This window comes from Budorcas taxicolor, chromosome 2, assembly GCF_023091745.1.
Source record: "Budorcas taxicolor isolate Tak-1 chromosome 2, Takin1.1, whole genome shotgun sequence".
In the NCBI taxonomy this organism is placed as follows: Eukaryota; Metazoa; Chordata; class Mammalia; order Artiodactyla; family Bovidae; genus Budorcas; species Budorcas taxicolor.
The window spans coordinates 138,474,874-138,491,363 of record NC_068911.1 but is presented as its reverse complement, the minus strand read 5'-3'; the positions used below and the strand labels follow the sequence as shown (position 1 = coordinate 138,491,363).

Here is a 16,490-nt window from a genome sequence, read left to right as displayed (position 1 = left end):
TCCTGCGTGGCTCATCTTCTTCTCCTTCAAACCTTGCATCTCTATCTTTATCTCATAAATCCTTTATGTAATTTGATGGTTTCTCCTAGCCCAGCCTAGCCCAGCCCAGCCCAGCAGCCAGAAGTAAAGACTCCGGGAACCGACAATAGTGGTTTTGTGGTGCCGACCCACAAGTGAGCCTGGTAACAATTACTTGTGATACGGAGGAAAGCATATTCAGTTTTGGGCCAGAATAGGCCCTGGAGGGTGATTTCAGCATTTTTTTTTTTTTTAAAAGCCAAACCCCCAAACACTTAATTCCACATGCACCACAAATTTGATTTATTATTTCATTACACACCGAGTGGAAAAATCTGCGTTAGGGAATCCACTGGCTCTGATCTCAGTTTCGACAAAGGTGCTTTGTGCTGAGTGGACGCCTGTGTTTTCTCTGAGCTTTCTATCCACTGTCCTTCCTGCCTGGTCACCACCAGCAGAGTGTGCTGCTGCTTTGTCCAGGGGTGACCAGCCATTGGAGAGGCAGCTGCAGGGGAGTAACTGCCAACCTCCCCCTGCCAGCAGTGCCCGGCTGGAGGTAAACAGCTTTGTGGGGGCCAGGAGGGAAGCGGGCAATCTTCAAAGGCAGAAAAGGTGGGTGGTGACATTTGATGCATCTTATATTTGGGAGTGAAGTTCTGTCATCCCCAGGAGGGGTTCTTGGGAAATGAGAAAGAGGGGTGCTTAATCCCACAGTAGAACAGAAGACTGGAAGGCACAAGAGACCTAGAAATATTCAGAAGCCTCCCGGAGACCTTCCTAAGATGTGTGTCTCTCTTAGCATCAATCACGATTTAATATCGCCATCTGCATGGAGCAGCACGGGCCCGTCAATTATGCATTCCGGCTCAGCAGCTACCCGACAGGATGGGGGCTTTCTCCTGTGTTCCCTCTTTGAGGAAAGGGTCATGCATTTTTTAACTCTACAGGTGCACTCTCCTCTTCCCCGTGTCGGTTGGTATTACTGTCTTCCAGACCTCTGCTTTAGATTACCAGCCTGACAGGCTTTAAATGCATAAAAGATGGGCATGCCGCACAATGGTGGTTGGGACACACAAATCCATGCAAGTAGCCTTTTAGGCATCACGCCTCAAGCTCAAACTGTGCCGCAATCGAGCTGCCCAGAATCTAATGGATTCAGGTTCCATTTCCTACCGGGTGGAAAACAAAAGCAGGCCATTTCCTCTGGTTAGCAGAGACCACATCATCCTCTAGCTAATGACCCCGCGCCCTCCCCAGGCCAGCAGGACAATGGGCCCAGCCCTCCCCGCCCAGACGGAGACGAGGCCAGTGGTGGAGCTGGGTGCCACTCGTCCCCCCTGCAGCCAATCTTGCAGGCTTTCCAGGGGTCCACACCACTCAGCCATGCTGGGCACCCAGCATCTCCCAACAAGGTCAAACTGTGGCCCGCTGGTCTTTGCTCATGGGTGGGAAATAGGGCTGAAAGTGGCCCTCTGAGGAAGTGGAGCTGTCCGGATTTAGATCACCAGCTGCCTGGACTAAACTGGCAGGAGAGGAAATTTTCTACTGGGTGCAGCTCCTCTGCCAGCTGTTGTGCTGAAACTACAGCCCTGCTCCTGGCTCACCCCAAACCACACCTGTTAACGCAGAACTCATCACAGGGCATCTGAGCTGAGCTCTTGTTTGGTCATACAAACTCCCTCCCTCCTTTCAGCATCCCTTCCCTGTTCCCTCCCCTCCCATTATTCCTGAAAGAGGAATTTTTCTTCCTCAACTCCCTGCCTCCCAAGTTTAAGCTTTTAGTACTAAGACAAGGCACACATAATCAGCAATAAAGACAGGAAACTTCTTCATAAGAAGGGTTCGTTTCTCACTCACATCAGGAGTAATCATTTCTCACTTTAAAAAAAATTAAGCTATATATATCCCATAGTGGACAGTCTACATTTTCTGCTGTTAAAACTCACTTAACCAGAGGATATAGGAGTAACTCATTTCTTTTGTCCTTTCTTTATCTGAAGAACACCAAGGCATTTATTAAAATGTTTAAGAACTCATTAAAACATCTGCTTTGTTTGCATGGAGTTAACCTTTTCAATATCCAAACATTTATAAACTCACATTCTTGTTTGGATGGCACTCAGAAACACACGCACATACACATAGATATTGAACACACATCCGGGACACATAATTATTAGAAATTCACACTTCAGTCCTATACACACATTCACACCCTCTCATAAAGTATCACACATCATTTGCACAGACATATATCCACCAAGATAAATACTAGAATCTCCGTCTCTATTTTTCTTGGAGAGATCTGAATTCTTGAAATCTATCATCAGTAAAAACTGTAAAGAAAACACACTTAATCCTTCTCCACCTCCTCTTGATAACTGATCTTTCATTTCCAGGTTTGGGGACCCTTCTGAACAGAAGGGTCTGTCTGAAATAGAAACACGCCTCCAAGAGAAATGAGCTAGACTTTCTTCCGAAGAGCTGCACCACCCAGGGCTCAGGAGGTCTGTGTCATGTGCCAAAAGGAACAGCATAAATGTTCTCTATGTGTTTCAGAGGAGTCCAGCCCAGCCAAGAGGGAGTTGAACTCAAGGGCAAACGCCTTTAGGCCAATCTCCACACAGAGAGGCAAGGTTGACCCCATTGAATTTTAGCTACTTGCCTGTCTGGCAAGTTGACAAGTGACTTCTTTCTGTATTTGGTGAATACCTTACACCTGGGGCAAATTCATTCCCAAAGAGAAGCAGGCGAACCCAAGCCTGGACCGTTCAGAGCAGGTTTTCTCCTACATCTGAGAGGGAAGTCTAAGGGATGGGCCAGGTCAGGTCAGATAAAGACCTCGGAGGTCTTTGGATCGTGGATGAAAGGATTCAAGTGACACCTCTAGACATGATTAAAATCAAGGGACTACTAAGTTCTAAAGTCACAAAGGTTTGATTTACCCCCATAATGAATACTTAGGTGTTTTAATTTGACATATAAAAGGTCAGATTATTTCTGACCTTCGTATCTTTCTGTTTCCTTGTTTGTTTTTCTCATGCGCTTTTGTTTGAGGCTTGCCAGGTGGCACTAGTGGTAAAAAACCCACCTGTCAATGCAGGAGACATAAGAGATGAGGGGTTCGATCCCTGGGCTGGGAAGATCCCCTGGAGGAGAGCATGGTAACCCACTCCAGTATTCTTGTCTGGAGAATTCCAGGGACAGAGGTGCCTGGCAGGCTCCTCCAGTCCACAGGGTCGCAAAGAGTCAGACACGACTGAAGAGACTTGTTTGCTGGTGAGCTAAGTACCATCTGATGCTGCCTACGGGTACCTGTTTCTGGATCAGGTAAAGGGACTCTGGACCCGTCCACTTACAATTCTATGGCACTCTGCCAGTTTGAAAAGGAACTCACCCTCCTATAGGACCCAATTTAAGACAAAGCACTGATTCCTTAGTAATACAATTTTTAGGAAGTATTTATTAAAAAGAAGTAGCAGATCTTTAAAAAAAATCTGGTCTGCCTCCTAAGGAAATTCAGCTGGAGTTGCTTTTAAAGGAACACTGTATGGCCAGAACTTGAAAATAATTGGATTACGGTGGTTTACTTCACGATGGCCAGGTGACACCAGCTACAAACCTCGGGCTGTTCTGCACAGAACAATCAGATCACTCGGTGTAACTGAACTGAAGGTAAAAGTCCTTATCAAAAACAGGGAACTTAGGCTGGCTGGATACAGGACTGGAGCATCAGGTTGCTGTCAAAGGTGGGCCTGGGGTAAGGGGACCAGACTACCAGGAGGGGGCGGGGCTGGCATTAGCAAAAGAGGGGATGCAAGCACCTGGATTCTTAACTCCCTGTAACCTTCCTGTGTCTCAGTTTCCTCAACTGTAATTCCATGAGTGGTTGGAATTAAGTGTGTCGTTTTCAAAGTTCTTTTTGGAAGTGTTTGTTTTACCCTCGATCAAAACTGGACCCAGAACTCCAAAGCGCAAAGCCACTAAAAGTGCAGCTCTTCTTGGGTGTGGGCACAGAGGGTAGCAGAATCAGTGCAGTATGCCTGCCTTGAAGCCCCTCCCTGCCTTTCTGACGGAGCTTCTCCATAAGGACTTCAGGGCTTTCTGGAACTGGGTTTGAAACCCATTAGATCTCAGTTCCTTTGTTACTTTCAAATGCCACAGAAAAGAGAACAAGTACAAGGATTAGAAGACCCTCTATATATACCTGAGGGCACCTGATGGAGAAAAACAGTCTAATTTCATCCCCAAATAACACATTCACAGCACAGTCTCATCCTATGACCATAGCATTGTTTTTATTTATTAGTAGGAAAGAAAAGAAGAAGCCCTTTCTACGACTTCAAAAGAGAGAAGGCTGTCACTTTGTTAACTAGTCAGGAGCCTTGTATGCAAGTATGATCTCACCATTGGAAAGCTGTGTGACCTTGGATAGTTAGTAAACCATTCTGAGCCTTTATTTTCCCATCTATAATGAGGGGAGTGGTGCTACAGGTCAGTTCCAGTTCTAAATTTCATAGCCTGTATAACTGTGGAAGGGGAAAATCCTATAACCCACAGACGAAACTCTAATTAAAAAGATTCTCTACCCTCCTAGACAACAAGGTATTTATGCAAGGTGTTGATTTTATTTCATCTGCTTGGTAAGCCTGAAACAAAACTCTAGGATTCTTCAGTGAATGCATCTGTCTTGCATTATGGAGAGTTTAAATGTCTCTTTCAATCACATTAGCTCTACTGACGTGAGTTTCTTTTCTTAACTGAGTCTGTGGCTGTATATTTATAAATATAAGGCATACACAGTTCTGTGTGTGAGCTTCTCAACAATGATGCATGAAAAGAAAACAGAGGAGGAGTTTTTTCCAATCTCTCACACAGATCTTCTAAGTCCTGTGCTCAGGGTTTGAACCAAATTTTGCTCACTAACCTTGAATAAGCTTCTTTTAAAGAGATCTCTGTGGGCTGAGGCTGGATTTTGTTTTATTCAAAGCGACTTCAGCCTGTCACAAGACAGTCTCATAAAAATCTGTATCTTGGCTTAAGCTTGGAAGAAATGAGCCAATCCATCAGCCCAGGAATGCGGCTGTTTGACCACTTCCTAAGGCAACTGGGAAGGGACGCAATCTATTCAATTTATGGAGCTGGGTGGCAGTGAGTGATCCACTCCTGAAGGCACAGCAAATGAAAATTCTTGTGAACTTCTGCAATGAGAAAGTTCAAAATCTGAATAAAAGAACTGTCTGGCAGGGCAGGAAGGAGGGAACGGGAGAGTGGGAAAGGAAGGCAGCACTTGAGCATGGAAGGAGGAGTGAGGAATGAGGCAAACTTCCTCTTCTGAAACACCTCTGATGAATTCACCAAGGACAGAACTGGAAATTGGGTCTGGAAACAGGGCCTTTGGAACGTCTCTCCTCAATCTGGATGCTAAAAATGAACCTTCATTTAATCGTTAAAATGTAAGTTTGATGTGATTACCTCCCCTGACCTCGAATCATGCCACCTGTGGTAACCTTGTTATTTGTCATCTTATATCATAAACAAATGCAATTCCAATAGGGCAGCCAATATAATATTATTAGTTGATATTTATGTCCACTCTTTCCCAGCCCTCATTGCAAATGCAATTTTGATGCCATTGATGAGAGATCTGGGATTACAATTCCTGACCATTTCAACAGACATTTGGGGAAGGAAATAGAAGAAGAATAATTTTAGGGTCTCTCCAAAAGGTAATATGATTGTTTTCATTAATTTTGATTAACAGAAGGCTTCTGTTAAAACATTCATGGCTCCCCATTGGTTAGTAAATGAAATCCAAACCCCTTGGCCCAGCAATTTGGACCTTGCATTTGGCCCAAGCTATTATTTCCAAACTTATTTGCAACTATTTGCTTCCATACTGTCTAAATGGCCATTTCTTAGTGTTCCCCAAACACTCAGTGTTCCTTCTCTGCTCCCTTTTGCCCTTCCCCTCCTATGCTTTTCCCAGCTCTAAACCCATCTAAACTCCCGATCCAGGCTCACGTGCCACCTCCACCCTCCCTGATCTCCCAGGAGTAACCTCTTCCAACTTCTGAGGCTGAAGCTCTTTAGCATCTTCTAAAGTGTGAGAGAATCTTATCCATGCTGCTGGACCACCTGCTCATCTTTGGCAAACCTTACGGCATCAAACCCAGAGTCTTTGCCAAAGATCACACTCAATGAGGCTTGATGAATTAATGAGTTAATAATTGACTAGGTAACATCAGGTGGTTCAGTGGTAAAGAATCCACTTGCCAATGCAGGAGATGTGGGTTCAGTCCCTGGGTCAGGAAGATTCCCTGGAGAAGGAAATGACAACTCAATCCAGTATTCTTGCCTAGAAAATCCCACGGACAGAGGAGTCTGGCAGGCTACAGTCCATGGGGAAGCAAAGAGTCAGACACGACTGACCACCCATGCACGCTGCATCAGCAGGGTAATACCCTAAGTATCAGTAGGTATTACAAATTCTAAGAAAGCCCTATCACAAAGTATTCTGCATGTCCAGCCTCCACCCTTCCTTCCCAACTCACAGCTGCTATTAAATGCAAATATTTTTTATTGGTGAACCAGGAGTAGGACTTGTCTGGGATAATAATACCTAGTCATAGATCAAGGTAGAGCTAGTGTGAACTCATAGGACACAGTAACCTCAGATAATGATGATGAAGTTCAAAGGAAATTACGCTTTAATTCTAATAATGGTAAAATTAATTTTATCTGAGGGCTTTCTTACCCCCTCATTCCATCCTGCCATCCTCCCAAGGGGAAGTTCTAGATACTTGTTTTCAGTAGCACCAAGAAGCTTCAAAGTCCTACTTTATCCCTAAACTCTTGCTGGGTTTCAGTTCACTCCTTTCTACCCATCCTCCCCCATCAGCTCCCTTTCCCTGGCCCCCAATATGCCTTTTAGGCACATCTGTTTTATTTTTCCCCTTTATCAAAATAAATTATTTTTGCCGCTTGGTCCAGTCATTTGCAATTCCCTTTATCTTCTTCACTGAAAGACTGGCCAGAACCCAGATCCCTGACTATCACAGGATCTTGAGAGGCGGTGAATAGGGTATCACTGGCTATGTGCATTAGACTGGCCAGCAGCCCCATCCAAGGCATGCTTTCCTTTTGTTATTCCCACCCAGATCCTTTTTTTTTTTTTTTTTCTGGATTAGATCATGACTCTTTTATGAAGACCCAGAGGGAAATGGGATTATTAAGGGTCTTGCTGGGTAAAAGCTATTTTGTCTTTATGACGACTTTTTTGAGTTCAGCTGCTGAGGGGCCTTTCTGCCAGAGTAGAAGTTATTACACATTTGGGGAGCCCCTTCCATGCGGTGGTTCCTGCTGAGCACACTTTCAGGGATGAAGGATGGAAGAGGAGGAAAGGAAAGGAGAGAGATTTAAAAAATCAGTAGAGGTGAGAACTCTGAAAGTAGAAAACCAAGGCGAAAAAAAAAGTATAAAGAACTGATGTAAATCTAAGATGAGAATCCAGCAGAGAACATGCATCTCTGAAGAACAGGGTGCCAAGAGATTAATCTGACGCTTATAAAACCAGACAAAGGTCTAGTGGGGTAAGAGCTGAGAATAAGTAATTATTTACTGATTTTTTTAAAAAAGAACAAACTCATAAAAGTAACATAAACTTACCACAAGGGTGTTAGTGTGCTTTCTGTCTTTCTATGATCACTAGATACTATTAACCCTACTGAAGCTGTTTTGAAGATTAAATGACTTCCGAACAGGCAGCTTAATATGTACTCAACAGTACTCTATGTAATCTGAAATAGCCCAACACCCTAGAAATCAGTCAGCTATTAGGATCAAACACACTTACAGATGGAGACACTGAGGGAGAGAGAAATTAGGGATTCAGGATCACTGAGCCATCAGGTGACTGACAGGTCTGGCTCTAACGCTTCAGAAGCTAGGACGGCTGATGAAGGCCTCCCCGAACCTTTCAGTGACAAACTTATTCAATAGCATTTAGAGACAGACAAATGTTTTGCCTGTTTGAAAACTCCTTTTTCTCTCCCAGTGCCAGGAATCTGTGTGTGAACAATGAGAGATGTGTTTGAGGCTGGGGTGTGAGTGGGCTGGAGGCACTTAACACCTTCTTCACTCCCAACACACAGGCACTCTGTTCCTTGTCATCCTGGCCCTCTTTCCTGCTTCCTGGAAACCAGGGTGTGTGTTTGGGGGGGAGGGTGTGGCGGGGGTGTGAGTAGATCACTCAAGTCTGAAAGTATGTGTCACAATATCAGAGGGTTTTTTTTTTCCCTAGCAGTTTCCATTTCTCTCCTGTCTCCTCAACCCCAGTCTTCTCCATCCTAAATGCCATGGTTGTTATTGTTCTACTGGAGAGGAGCAGCATTTTCAGAGATGGGGGATTTATTTTTATAGCACAGCTGGTCTGCCAAAGGTCACATAATTTGGCAATGTTCCCAGTGGTTAAAAATTAATTTCTCCTTATTAATACAACCAAGGTCCCATAGGATCGGAGCTCAGCCTTATCTAAACTTGACAGCTTCCTAAACCTTTAGAAGATGCTCTCTCCTGGAGGGCCAGCCACACTACAAGGCCACTGTGTCCTGGAATCCAACCCTACTGATTCCTATTAGGTAATGAGCCCATTAAGCCCTTCAATTGTTTCTCATAAAGGCAGCTAAAGCTTTGGAAAAGGCTGTAGGTTCTCCAGGACAAACATTCACAATACCTTCCAGGAATGAGCTAATTAAAAAAAAAAAAAGAAGTTAATGCCTTACTTGGAAGGAATCATACAAAAACTTTTAGGGATCAAACACAAGTATGACACACAAGGAGAGTGTCTCAAAGATTATCCAGTGGCAAGTGATGGTCAGATGATAAAATACCTCAAATATGTTAATGATACTATAAACTACTGCCCAGACATCACTTTTCAAGTCTTTTCTCGTCAGTGCAAGAAATTAAAAAGGTATTATGCTTCTGCTCCATTTTTGAAAAAAAGAAAGTCTTGTCTCTACTTTCCTAAAGTCTTTCCCGACAGGACTTTTGGGGAGTATATTCTGAAAACCCTTTACCAATGAACCTGGTTCTGACTTCTGTCAGCTCAGAAGTGTCTCACACTTGGGTTACCCAAAAACAGCTCATTCTCGTGACTGCTTTAATAAGCATTGAGGGAAATGACGACTACCAGGCAGGATCCTCAGGGCCATGCAGCCCCTAGTGTCTCTCCCAACTGACTCCCCACGGGCCTCTCCTCAGCTGTCATTCGCTTTCATGCCTCATTGCTTATGAATTGGCATTTGAACTCCAAGTCTCCTCTACACTGTGAAGGCAGGAACTGGCCTTTCAGGTGCAGAACGTGATCTATCCAGTAGGAGATGCGAGCCATTTGGTAGACAGCAGGAGTCCTGTCTGGATAGCCCAGGGTTCTAGTCACTGCAGCCTTCCAACATTTCATTTTGCCAACTGGGTGCTCTGTGGCTTAATCTGAGGTCTCCTCAGCATGATATAAAAGCCCAGACCTGCGGGGCTGCCTGGGCAGTCACGATTAATTGTACCAAGCACAACTTGGACAAGAAGGGGCTTGCCCTGGAACCCGCGTGGGGATCGTTTCTCTTTCCACTGTTTTGCACTGTTTTCCACAGTTTTGCACTCTGCTGGCAACTAGCACTAGCTTCCCTACCTCCAGTGGCTGTTTATGGGGTAAAGTGGAGTTGTTACTCACTGAAAGCCAGCAAGAGCCTAGTCCCTCAAAGTCTAGAGCAGGCCGTCTGTGCCAAATCCAAGAGTTTATAGTTCTACTTGCAAATGTTTATGCCTGCCCACAGTCATCCGGCAACGTAGGGAGACAGCAGAAGACAAAAATGAAAACCCTCTTCAGACTCCTCTCCTCCGGAGCCGAGACCGTGGTTGCCTCTTTCAGGATTCCTGTCTCCCACAGTCAATTTACACCTCTTATCTGATCATCCTCTCCAGATGGAAGGCTGAATTGACCGCTTCTGCCAGGGACCATGGCAATGGTGTTAAAACTCAACCACAGATCAAAGCTCTCCAGGCAAGGGGCTGGTAGGGGTAGGAGGCGGGGGTGGGGGTGAGGTTTTTTTTTGGGGGGGGGGGCGGTTGATGGTTACAGGGTCCGGGTTCTTTTGGCCCCAAGCGGTGAGACCCGTGGGCTGGGAAACGTCAGGGCTGGGAGTTACCATCATAGAACGAGCCCATTGTCAGGGGTTGATGATTTCCTGAGCAAAACCCAGTTCCCCGCAGACCACGAGATTAAGTCTAGCAAAGGGGAGTTTCGTGGCCAGGCGCTGACCGTGAATGGCCAGCGCCAGGGGGCTCTCCTCGCTGTCTGAAACCGAAAGGAGGGGAGGTGGTGGGAGGGAGGCGAGCGGTGAGCACCGGCCAATCAACCCGAGCTCGGATCTCCTTCCTCTTACAGAGAAATTCAGCCGGAGCCGCAGAAGCGGTGATACGGTGGGGCTGGATCCCCCAAGCTTGGCTGGGAAACCTGATTACCATCTCCATAACCCCATGGTCCCCGGAGGGGCGTGCGGTTCCTTCCACCAGCGCCGACCCCGGCAGCCCTGGACCTCAGCTCGGCAGATGCCCCCCACCCAGCCGCCGGGACTTTAGCTCCGCGGATGCCCCCCACCCTCGCTGGGCGCCCGGGTGGGACCTGGTGGGAAAAACCGCGGTGCGCTAGCCCCAGGCGAAGGGCGGGGGCAGCCAGTTAATCACAGCTCGCCTCGCCTCCATTAACTTCTGTTGATATTAAAAAGAAATCAATCAGTGAAAATGGAGCCTTGGCCGTGAATATTTCTTTTTCTCCAGTGGAAAAGCAAAGAGCGAGGCGGCGGCGGAGGGGAGGCGGAACTCGCCGGCGACTGCAGAGGATTCTCCCAGGCCGAAGACCGCAGCGGAGACTTAACTTTCTGGCAATGGGCAGTGCTGAGGAAATGCCGCAGGCTTCTCCCTGGGGGTGTCCTTAGTGTGGAGGAGGAGGGGACAAAGCTAGAGGAGTTGGAGGCGGCCCACTTAACCCGGCTGGAGCTTCTGTTTTGCTTTCTCTGGGAATATTTTTGCCTAATAGAATGTTTATGGATCGCTCGGCTCTGTTTCTGCTGCGTAGCCCAAACAAATCGATGCGGCGTTAGAGACAGCGCGGGTGGGGGTGGGGAGGGCCGGCCGGGGGGCCCCCCACGTCCCCACCACGTGGAATGCCCGCGCGCCGCGTGCTCTTCACCTGTTCGCGCGCACTGGCGGGCGCCCGGCGCGCAGCGCTACTAAAGTTGTGCGCATTCCCGCGGCTCAAACTGCCTCCCTTCTGCCTCCAACCTCAGGTCCCAATCCCACCCCGGCTTTCCTCCACCAGCTCCGCCAGCGCTCGGGCCCCCAACCCCTCTGAGCCGGCTTTTTTGGGGCGGCGCGGGAACTGCATCGCAGAGTGGAGTGCAGGAGGGGGCGCTCCCCGCAGGGCCTTCGGAGCGTCCCCCGAATCCCCTAGCAGGGGTAGGAGGGCAGCGGCGCTGTGATCCGGCAAGGCGGCCGGCGTGGCAAGGACTGGGGCAGCCTAGTGCGCGACGCCCACTCAGCTCCCAGCCGCCAGCCAGTGCGAGAAGCCACGCGCCGTGGCCAAGAGGTTATTTGCTCAATGGCTCCCTCGCTTGCTCCTTCCGCCCTTCCCCCCCACCCCACCCCAACCCAACTCGTCGGAGTGGGTTTCAACCGTCGCTGCAGGCTGGGCCCGGCCCCCTCTCGGCCGGCGCGCACCGGGTGAGTCAGAGGTCTAGCTCGGCCTCGCCCTTTGCTACTCGCTGCCAGCTCCCCCGGTGCCAGTCGGCTATTCCGACCAAAAGCCCTAGCAGCCCGCGGTTCGCGATCGCCTTTTCCGGGGGCTGGAGAATATCCACCCCGGGCGGGTCCCAGCTCCGTGTCCCGTAGGGAGGTCCCACCCTGGGTCCGAGGCTGCCTGAGGCCTCAGAGAGGGTGACCGGCCCGCGCTCCCGCCTGTGGGCTTCTCTAGAAGTGACGCAGCGCGGCCCGGGGCTGGGGTGGGAGGGGGCTCTGCGGAGAGCGCGGGAGGCAGGTGGCAGAGCCGGAGTGGGTTTGAGCGGGTGTCGAGCACACACGTACACACTCCGCGCAGCGCTCGGGGACAGATGTGAGAACATCTGGGGTACGAGATGGCCCCTGAGTCTTTACGACCCCTCCCACTCCGCACAGCACACAGAACCTGAAGTTGTGTGTGTGTGTGTGTGTGTGTGTGTGTGCGCGAGTGTCGATGTGTACGCCAGTGTGCGCGCACTCGCGCACCCGGGCCTACAGGAGTCCGTGCCTGAATACATAATATACCGTGGGCATCCTCGCCGCGCGCGCACGCGGACACACACACACACACACACACACACACAGCGAATCACACAAACATCCATAATTTATGCCGCTTTCAGGTCTGTGGGAGGTAATTTAATTTCGCCTCAAGCTGGGAATTTAGAATTAAGAGAACAGGGAACTGGAAGCCACAGGAAATTTCCCCAAGTGGGACCTGCACCCATCTCTTTCATACGATTTGCAGCTGCTCTGAAGACCAGTTATGGAAGAGAAAAAAGCAGCAAACGTGTGTGTCTGGAGAGTAAGGGCGTTCACGTCTTTCTTTCCCTCAAATAAACACCCAAGCTTCAAGTGGGGCGCGTGCCTGTGTTGGCGAGTGAGAATCAGAGTCCCCAGCTCCCGCAGGATCCACTAACCCGCTGTGATGGAAAGACCCGGGAGGCTGCCAGGGGTTTGTGCTACCGCTGCGGTGGCAGCCTTAGACGTGCCTCCGGGTAAGGGCACTCCAGCAAGCGTTTTTCTCCTCTTTTCTCCATTTCCTCCAGGGATGCTTTCCCCTCTCTCAGTCACCTGTAGCAGCTTTTAAGAGTTTTGTCAGATTCCAGAGACTCTTGTCAGAGGGGAGAGAGGCTCAGCCCGGAGAGAGTGGTGTGGGGAAGCAAGACGGTGCCCCACTAGATTTTCTGGAACCAGAGAGCCCTTCTCTTAAAGAGCAGTGCCCCTGGCCAGCCTCCATTCCCCCCACCCGCCAAATACTTGCCCCAGACCATTCTGGGCCTTGCAGTGCTTATCTCTGCAGTCTGTCCACACACCCTTTCTGGCAGTGGTTGAGAACAAATTCTACCCAAAAGTTTCTAACCACTTCACAAGAGTGAGAGACCTTTGAGGGCCACGCAGTTTGTTTTATCTAATACTAGTTTTAAAAAGAACATATGATTTACTTCCCCCAGAAAATATATGGAGGCAGGAAAAAGAACTGGGTGACCAACCGCCTCCGTTGGCAGCAGCGCCCAGCCCGGAGCCGAGCCACGAGACAACTTGCTCCATCAGCCTGAGCCCAATGATTCGGAGGCTCATCCACACATTCTGCAAAGAAGCCACAGCATTGGAAAACCCAAACTAGATTCTTGTATTTCCCAAGCCCTTCAGTTAGCATTGCTCAATGTAGCTAAGTGGAGGGAATGCAAATGATTTATATTTCGCTGGCTAGGTTGAAGAAACTCATGGGAGATGTGTTCTGCTTCAAGACAGGGGAAAAAAAATTCCCCAAAACTGTAATGCAAAGGCTTTGTAGTATTTTTAAACCTTTGATTCAGTCCATATGTGACATCTGAACACCGCCAAATTCTGTCTATGTTTCAAAACACACACATAGTCACATACTCCTAGCAGGAAAGAAAAGTTGGGTTTTAGCAGCGGTGGTGGTATAGGGAGGGCCGACTGGGATCTCTCTCTGAATTATTCAGTATTGAGCGATCCTCCTTCTCTTGCCATTGCGTGTGGCCCCCTGCGTTAGCAGTTGTTTTTAAAGGTAAAGGCACGCTGAAATGAATTAAAAAAAAAAAAAAACTTTCGGGGGGCTTACCTGCTTGGCCTCTCACTTCATGTCCTGAAAAGTAGAGAGCTAGGAAAATCCAGGTGAGAGGAAACATATCCATGTTGGAGAAGGTTTTCTCCAGAGCTGTTTTTATAGATTTCTTGTTTAATGGTAAGTCTTTGTGTTTTTCGCTCCCTTGTGTTCTTCCTTAGTGTCCTCTGCAAAGGTTCCTACCGGTCAGTGTTTCCCTTCTGAGTCCTGGCGGCCTGTCGTCACCTTTCTTCTTGCTGGGTCCCCACCTCACCAGAGGAGGGTAGCTCTTGAAATCAGCAAAGAGGGGGCAAGCCGGGAAGAGAGGATGGATTTCCTCTCTTAAAAACAAAACGCATCTATGTCCTCTCCAGTTCCTCAAAGTATCATTTCCTTTATCCTACAACATCCCGAGTATTTCCCGTTAGCCAAGCGTAAAAAAAAAAAAAAAGAATAAAAATACAAGCCAAGACTTGCCTTGGGCATCACACGGCCCCCAGGCAGCTGTGTGATCTCAGAGGCGTACACTGACATACATCCCTCGGCACTGGGGACCGGCACGCGGGCGGAGGCACAGACCGCCGGACGGCCCGAGCGCGAGGCGGCCGCCCAAGCTCTTGCCCTCGCCGGGTTCCCCTAGCGGGAGCCTCCCCTAACGGCTACACCCGCTTGGCCAGCCTCGCGAGGGGAGTCTGAGGAAGGAAGCTGCTGCTGCTGCGGCTGCGGCTGCTGTGCCTGCTGGTGGTGGTGGTGCGGCGGCGGCGGCGGCTGGGATCGCCTGGGAGTGAGCGAGCCCCTCTCCGAGTTCGCCCGCGCCCGCCCTCACCTCCACCTCGCCCAGCGCCCGGCAGAGTGTCTGCGCGTCTGAAGATGTGCTGCGGGCGGCTGCGGGCTGGTGCCTAGCTCGCGTTCTCTGCTTCCCCTCCGGCTCCCCCCGCTGCCTTTTCAGGCCGAGCAGCATGTGGATGTCAGAGCCGCGGCAGAGCTATCCGATTACGCGCCGGCTCAGGGCCCGCCCCTTCTGTGTTCCTGATTAAAGAGGCAGCCGCGGAGACGCGCGGCGCAGAGGCGAGTGCCGCGGCACCCAGCTCGGGCGGGGCGGCGGCGGTTATCCCCCGGCAGCGGCCGGATCAAAGTTAAGGCAGCTCCCCGCTCAAGCCACCCATCTCCCCCCAGCACCTCCCGCCACCCTGGCACCTCCTCGGCCGGGTTTCGCCAGGCCGCCCGTGCGTAATGCCCTGCAGAAGGAGCGCCCCCGGGCACCTCCCGGGCGCGCTGCCCTTGGCCACTTGGCCCCCGTTCGAGGGAGACTCCGCGGGAAACGGAGGAAATTCTTGTCCCCCCGCCCCCGATTCCCCGACTCCGGTGCCACACACGTAGAGCCCAGCACAATGCCACGCGCAATGGCGTTACAAGAGGAGTTGGGTGGCGTCCGGTGTTTGGAGCAGGGAACCCGGCAGCAGCTCAGCCATGCGTTCGCGCCGGCAGCAGTGCGTGGCGGCGACACACACGCTCAGCCCTGGCTGAATCAAACCCCAAACACTCCTTGCGTTTACTACTCAGATCCTTTGTTGTGTCCCAAACATACTCCTCTCTTCTCTGCGTGAGGGTTTAGTTTTTCCTGCGTCCCTAACTTGTAACTATCAGAAGAGGAAAGACGTTCTTCAAAGCAATTTTTCAGGTAATTAAATTGGATTCCGCCAACCTTCCAAAAATGTCCAGGTAGGAAGACTTCTCAAAATGCTACAGAAACTACTTCTCTTCACATTTTCCCGATGGTAATGTGGTCACACCGCCGAGGAAAGAAAACAGCATTATGCCAACTATTTTTTAAATGGAGGCGTGAAAACTGTTTAGAGGGAGCCTCGAGCTAACAGTCGGGAAAACACTTGCGTTTTTGTTTCGAAGGATGTCTTTGTGGGTTCCAAACTGTCTTGCTTCACTAGGCACCTATTACTACAGTATCATAAAGACTCTAACAGAAACAGTCTAAACACTCTGCGTATACCTTTTCTGCCACTCCACAGATTAAGAAAAATAAAGTTTTGGTGACAAGAAACACACACACATCTGACTATTCCATTTATTTCTTTGCCTGTGCTGGTGGATTCTTCTGGGTGGTTTTCCTCCTTATCTGGACTTGCCATTAGCTTTGTTTATCACTTTTAGTGTCTGAAAAATCTGTAGCTCCCACTTAACTGTTATTTACGCTGAGATAACCAAAACAAAATTGAATCAGAAGTCATTTGCAAATAGTTGCGCCAGGCCGTGCAAGGACTTACCGTGCTGTGTAAACGCACAGGCTGCCTATCACACTGTTAATCTCAGACGCCTGGCGTGAAAGGGCATTTAACCGAGGCCTGGTGAGTTCTTCCAATGTGCATATCCCCAGACTGGCCCAAAGCCTACCTCTCATTCCTTTCCTTTTTTTCCCCCTTCTCTCCCCTTCCTTCTTTCCCTCCTTTCTTCCTGGCCTTAAGAGCACATCCATATTATTGAAAACTCCAAATTTACAATTTTTTCCTGTTTAAATGTCAATTGTAAAGAAAGACCACTGCTCCCCCAGTGT

General features: G+C 49.3%; 1 protein-coding gene across 2 annotated transcripts in view; it reads right to left on the bottom strand.

The window, feature by feature from the left end:
- Positions 1-14,536, bottom strand: part of NRP2 (neuropilin 2) — a 119,652-nt gene extending 105,116 nt beyond the window's left edge. For both annotated transcript variants that reach the window (XM_052653887.1, XM_052653895.1), the window contains exon 1: positions 13,940-14,536. In XM_052653887.1, the coding sequence (XP_052509847.1) occupies positions 13,940-14,012 (73 nt within the window). In that variant the 5' untranslated portion in view covers positions 14,013-14,536. The remainder of the gene's footprint in view (positions 1-13,939) is intronic.
- Between the last annotated feature and the right edge of the window lie 1,954 nt (positions 14,537-16,490).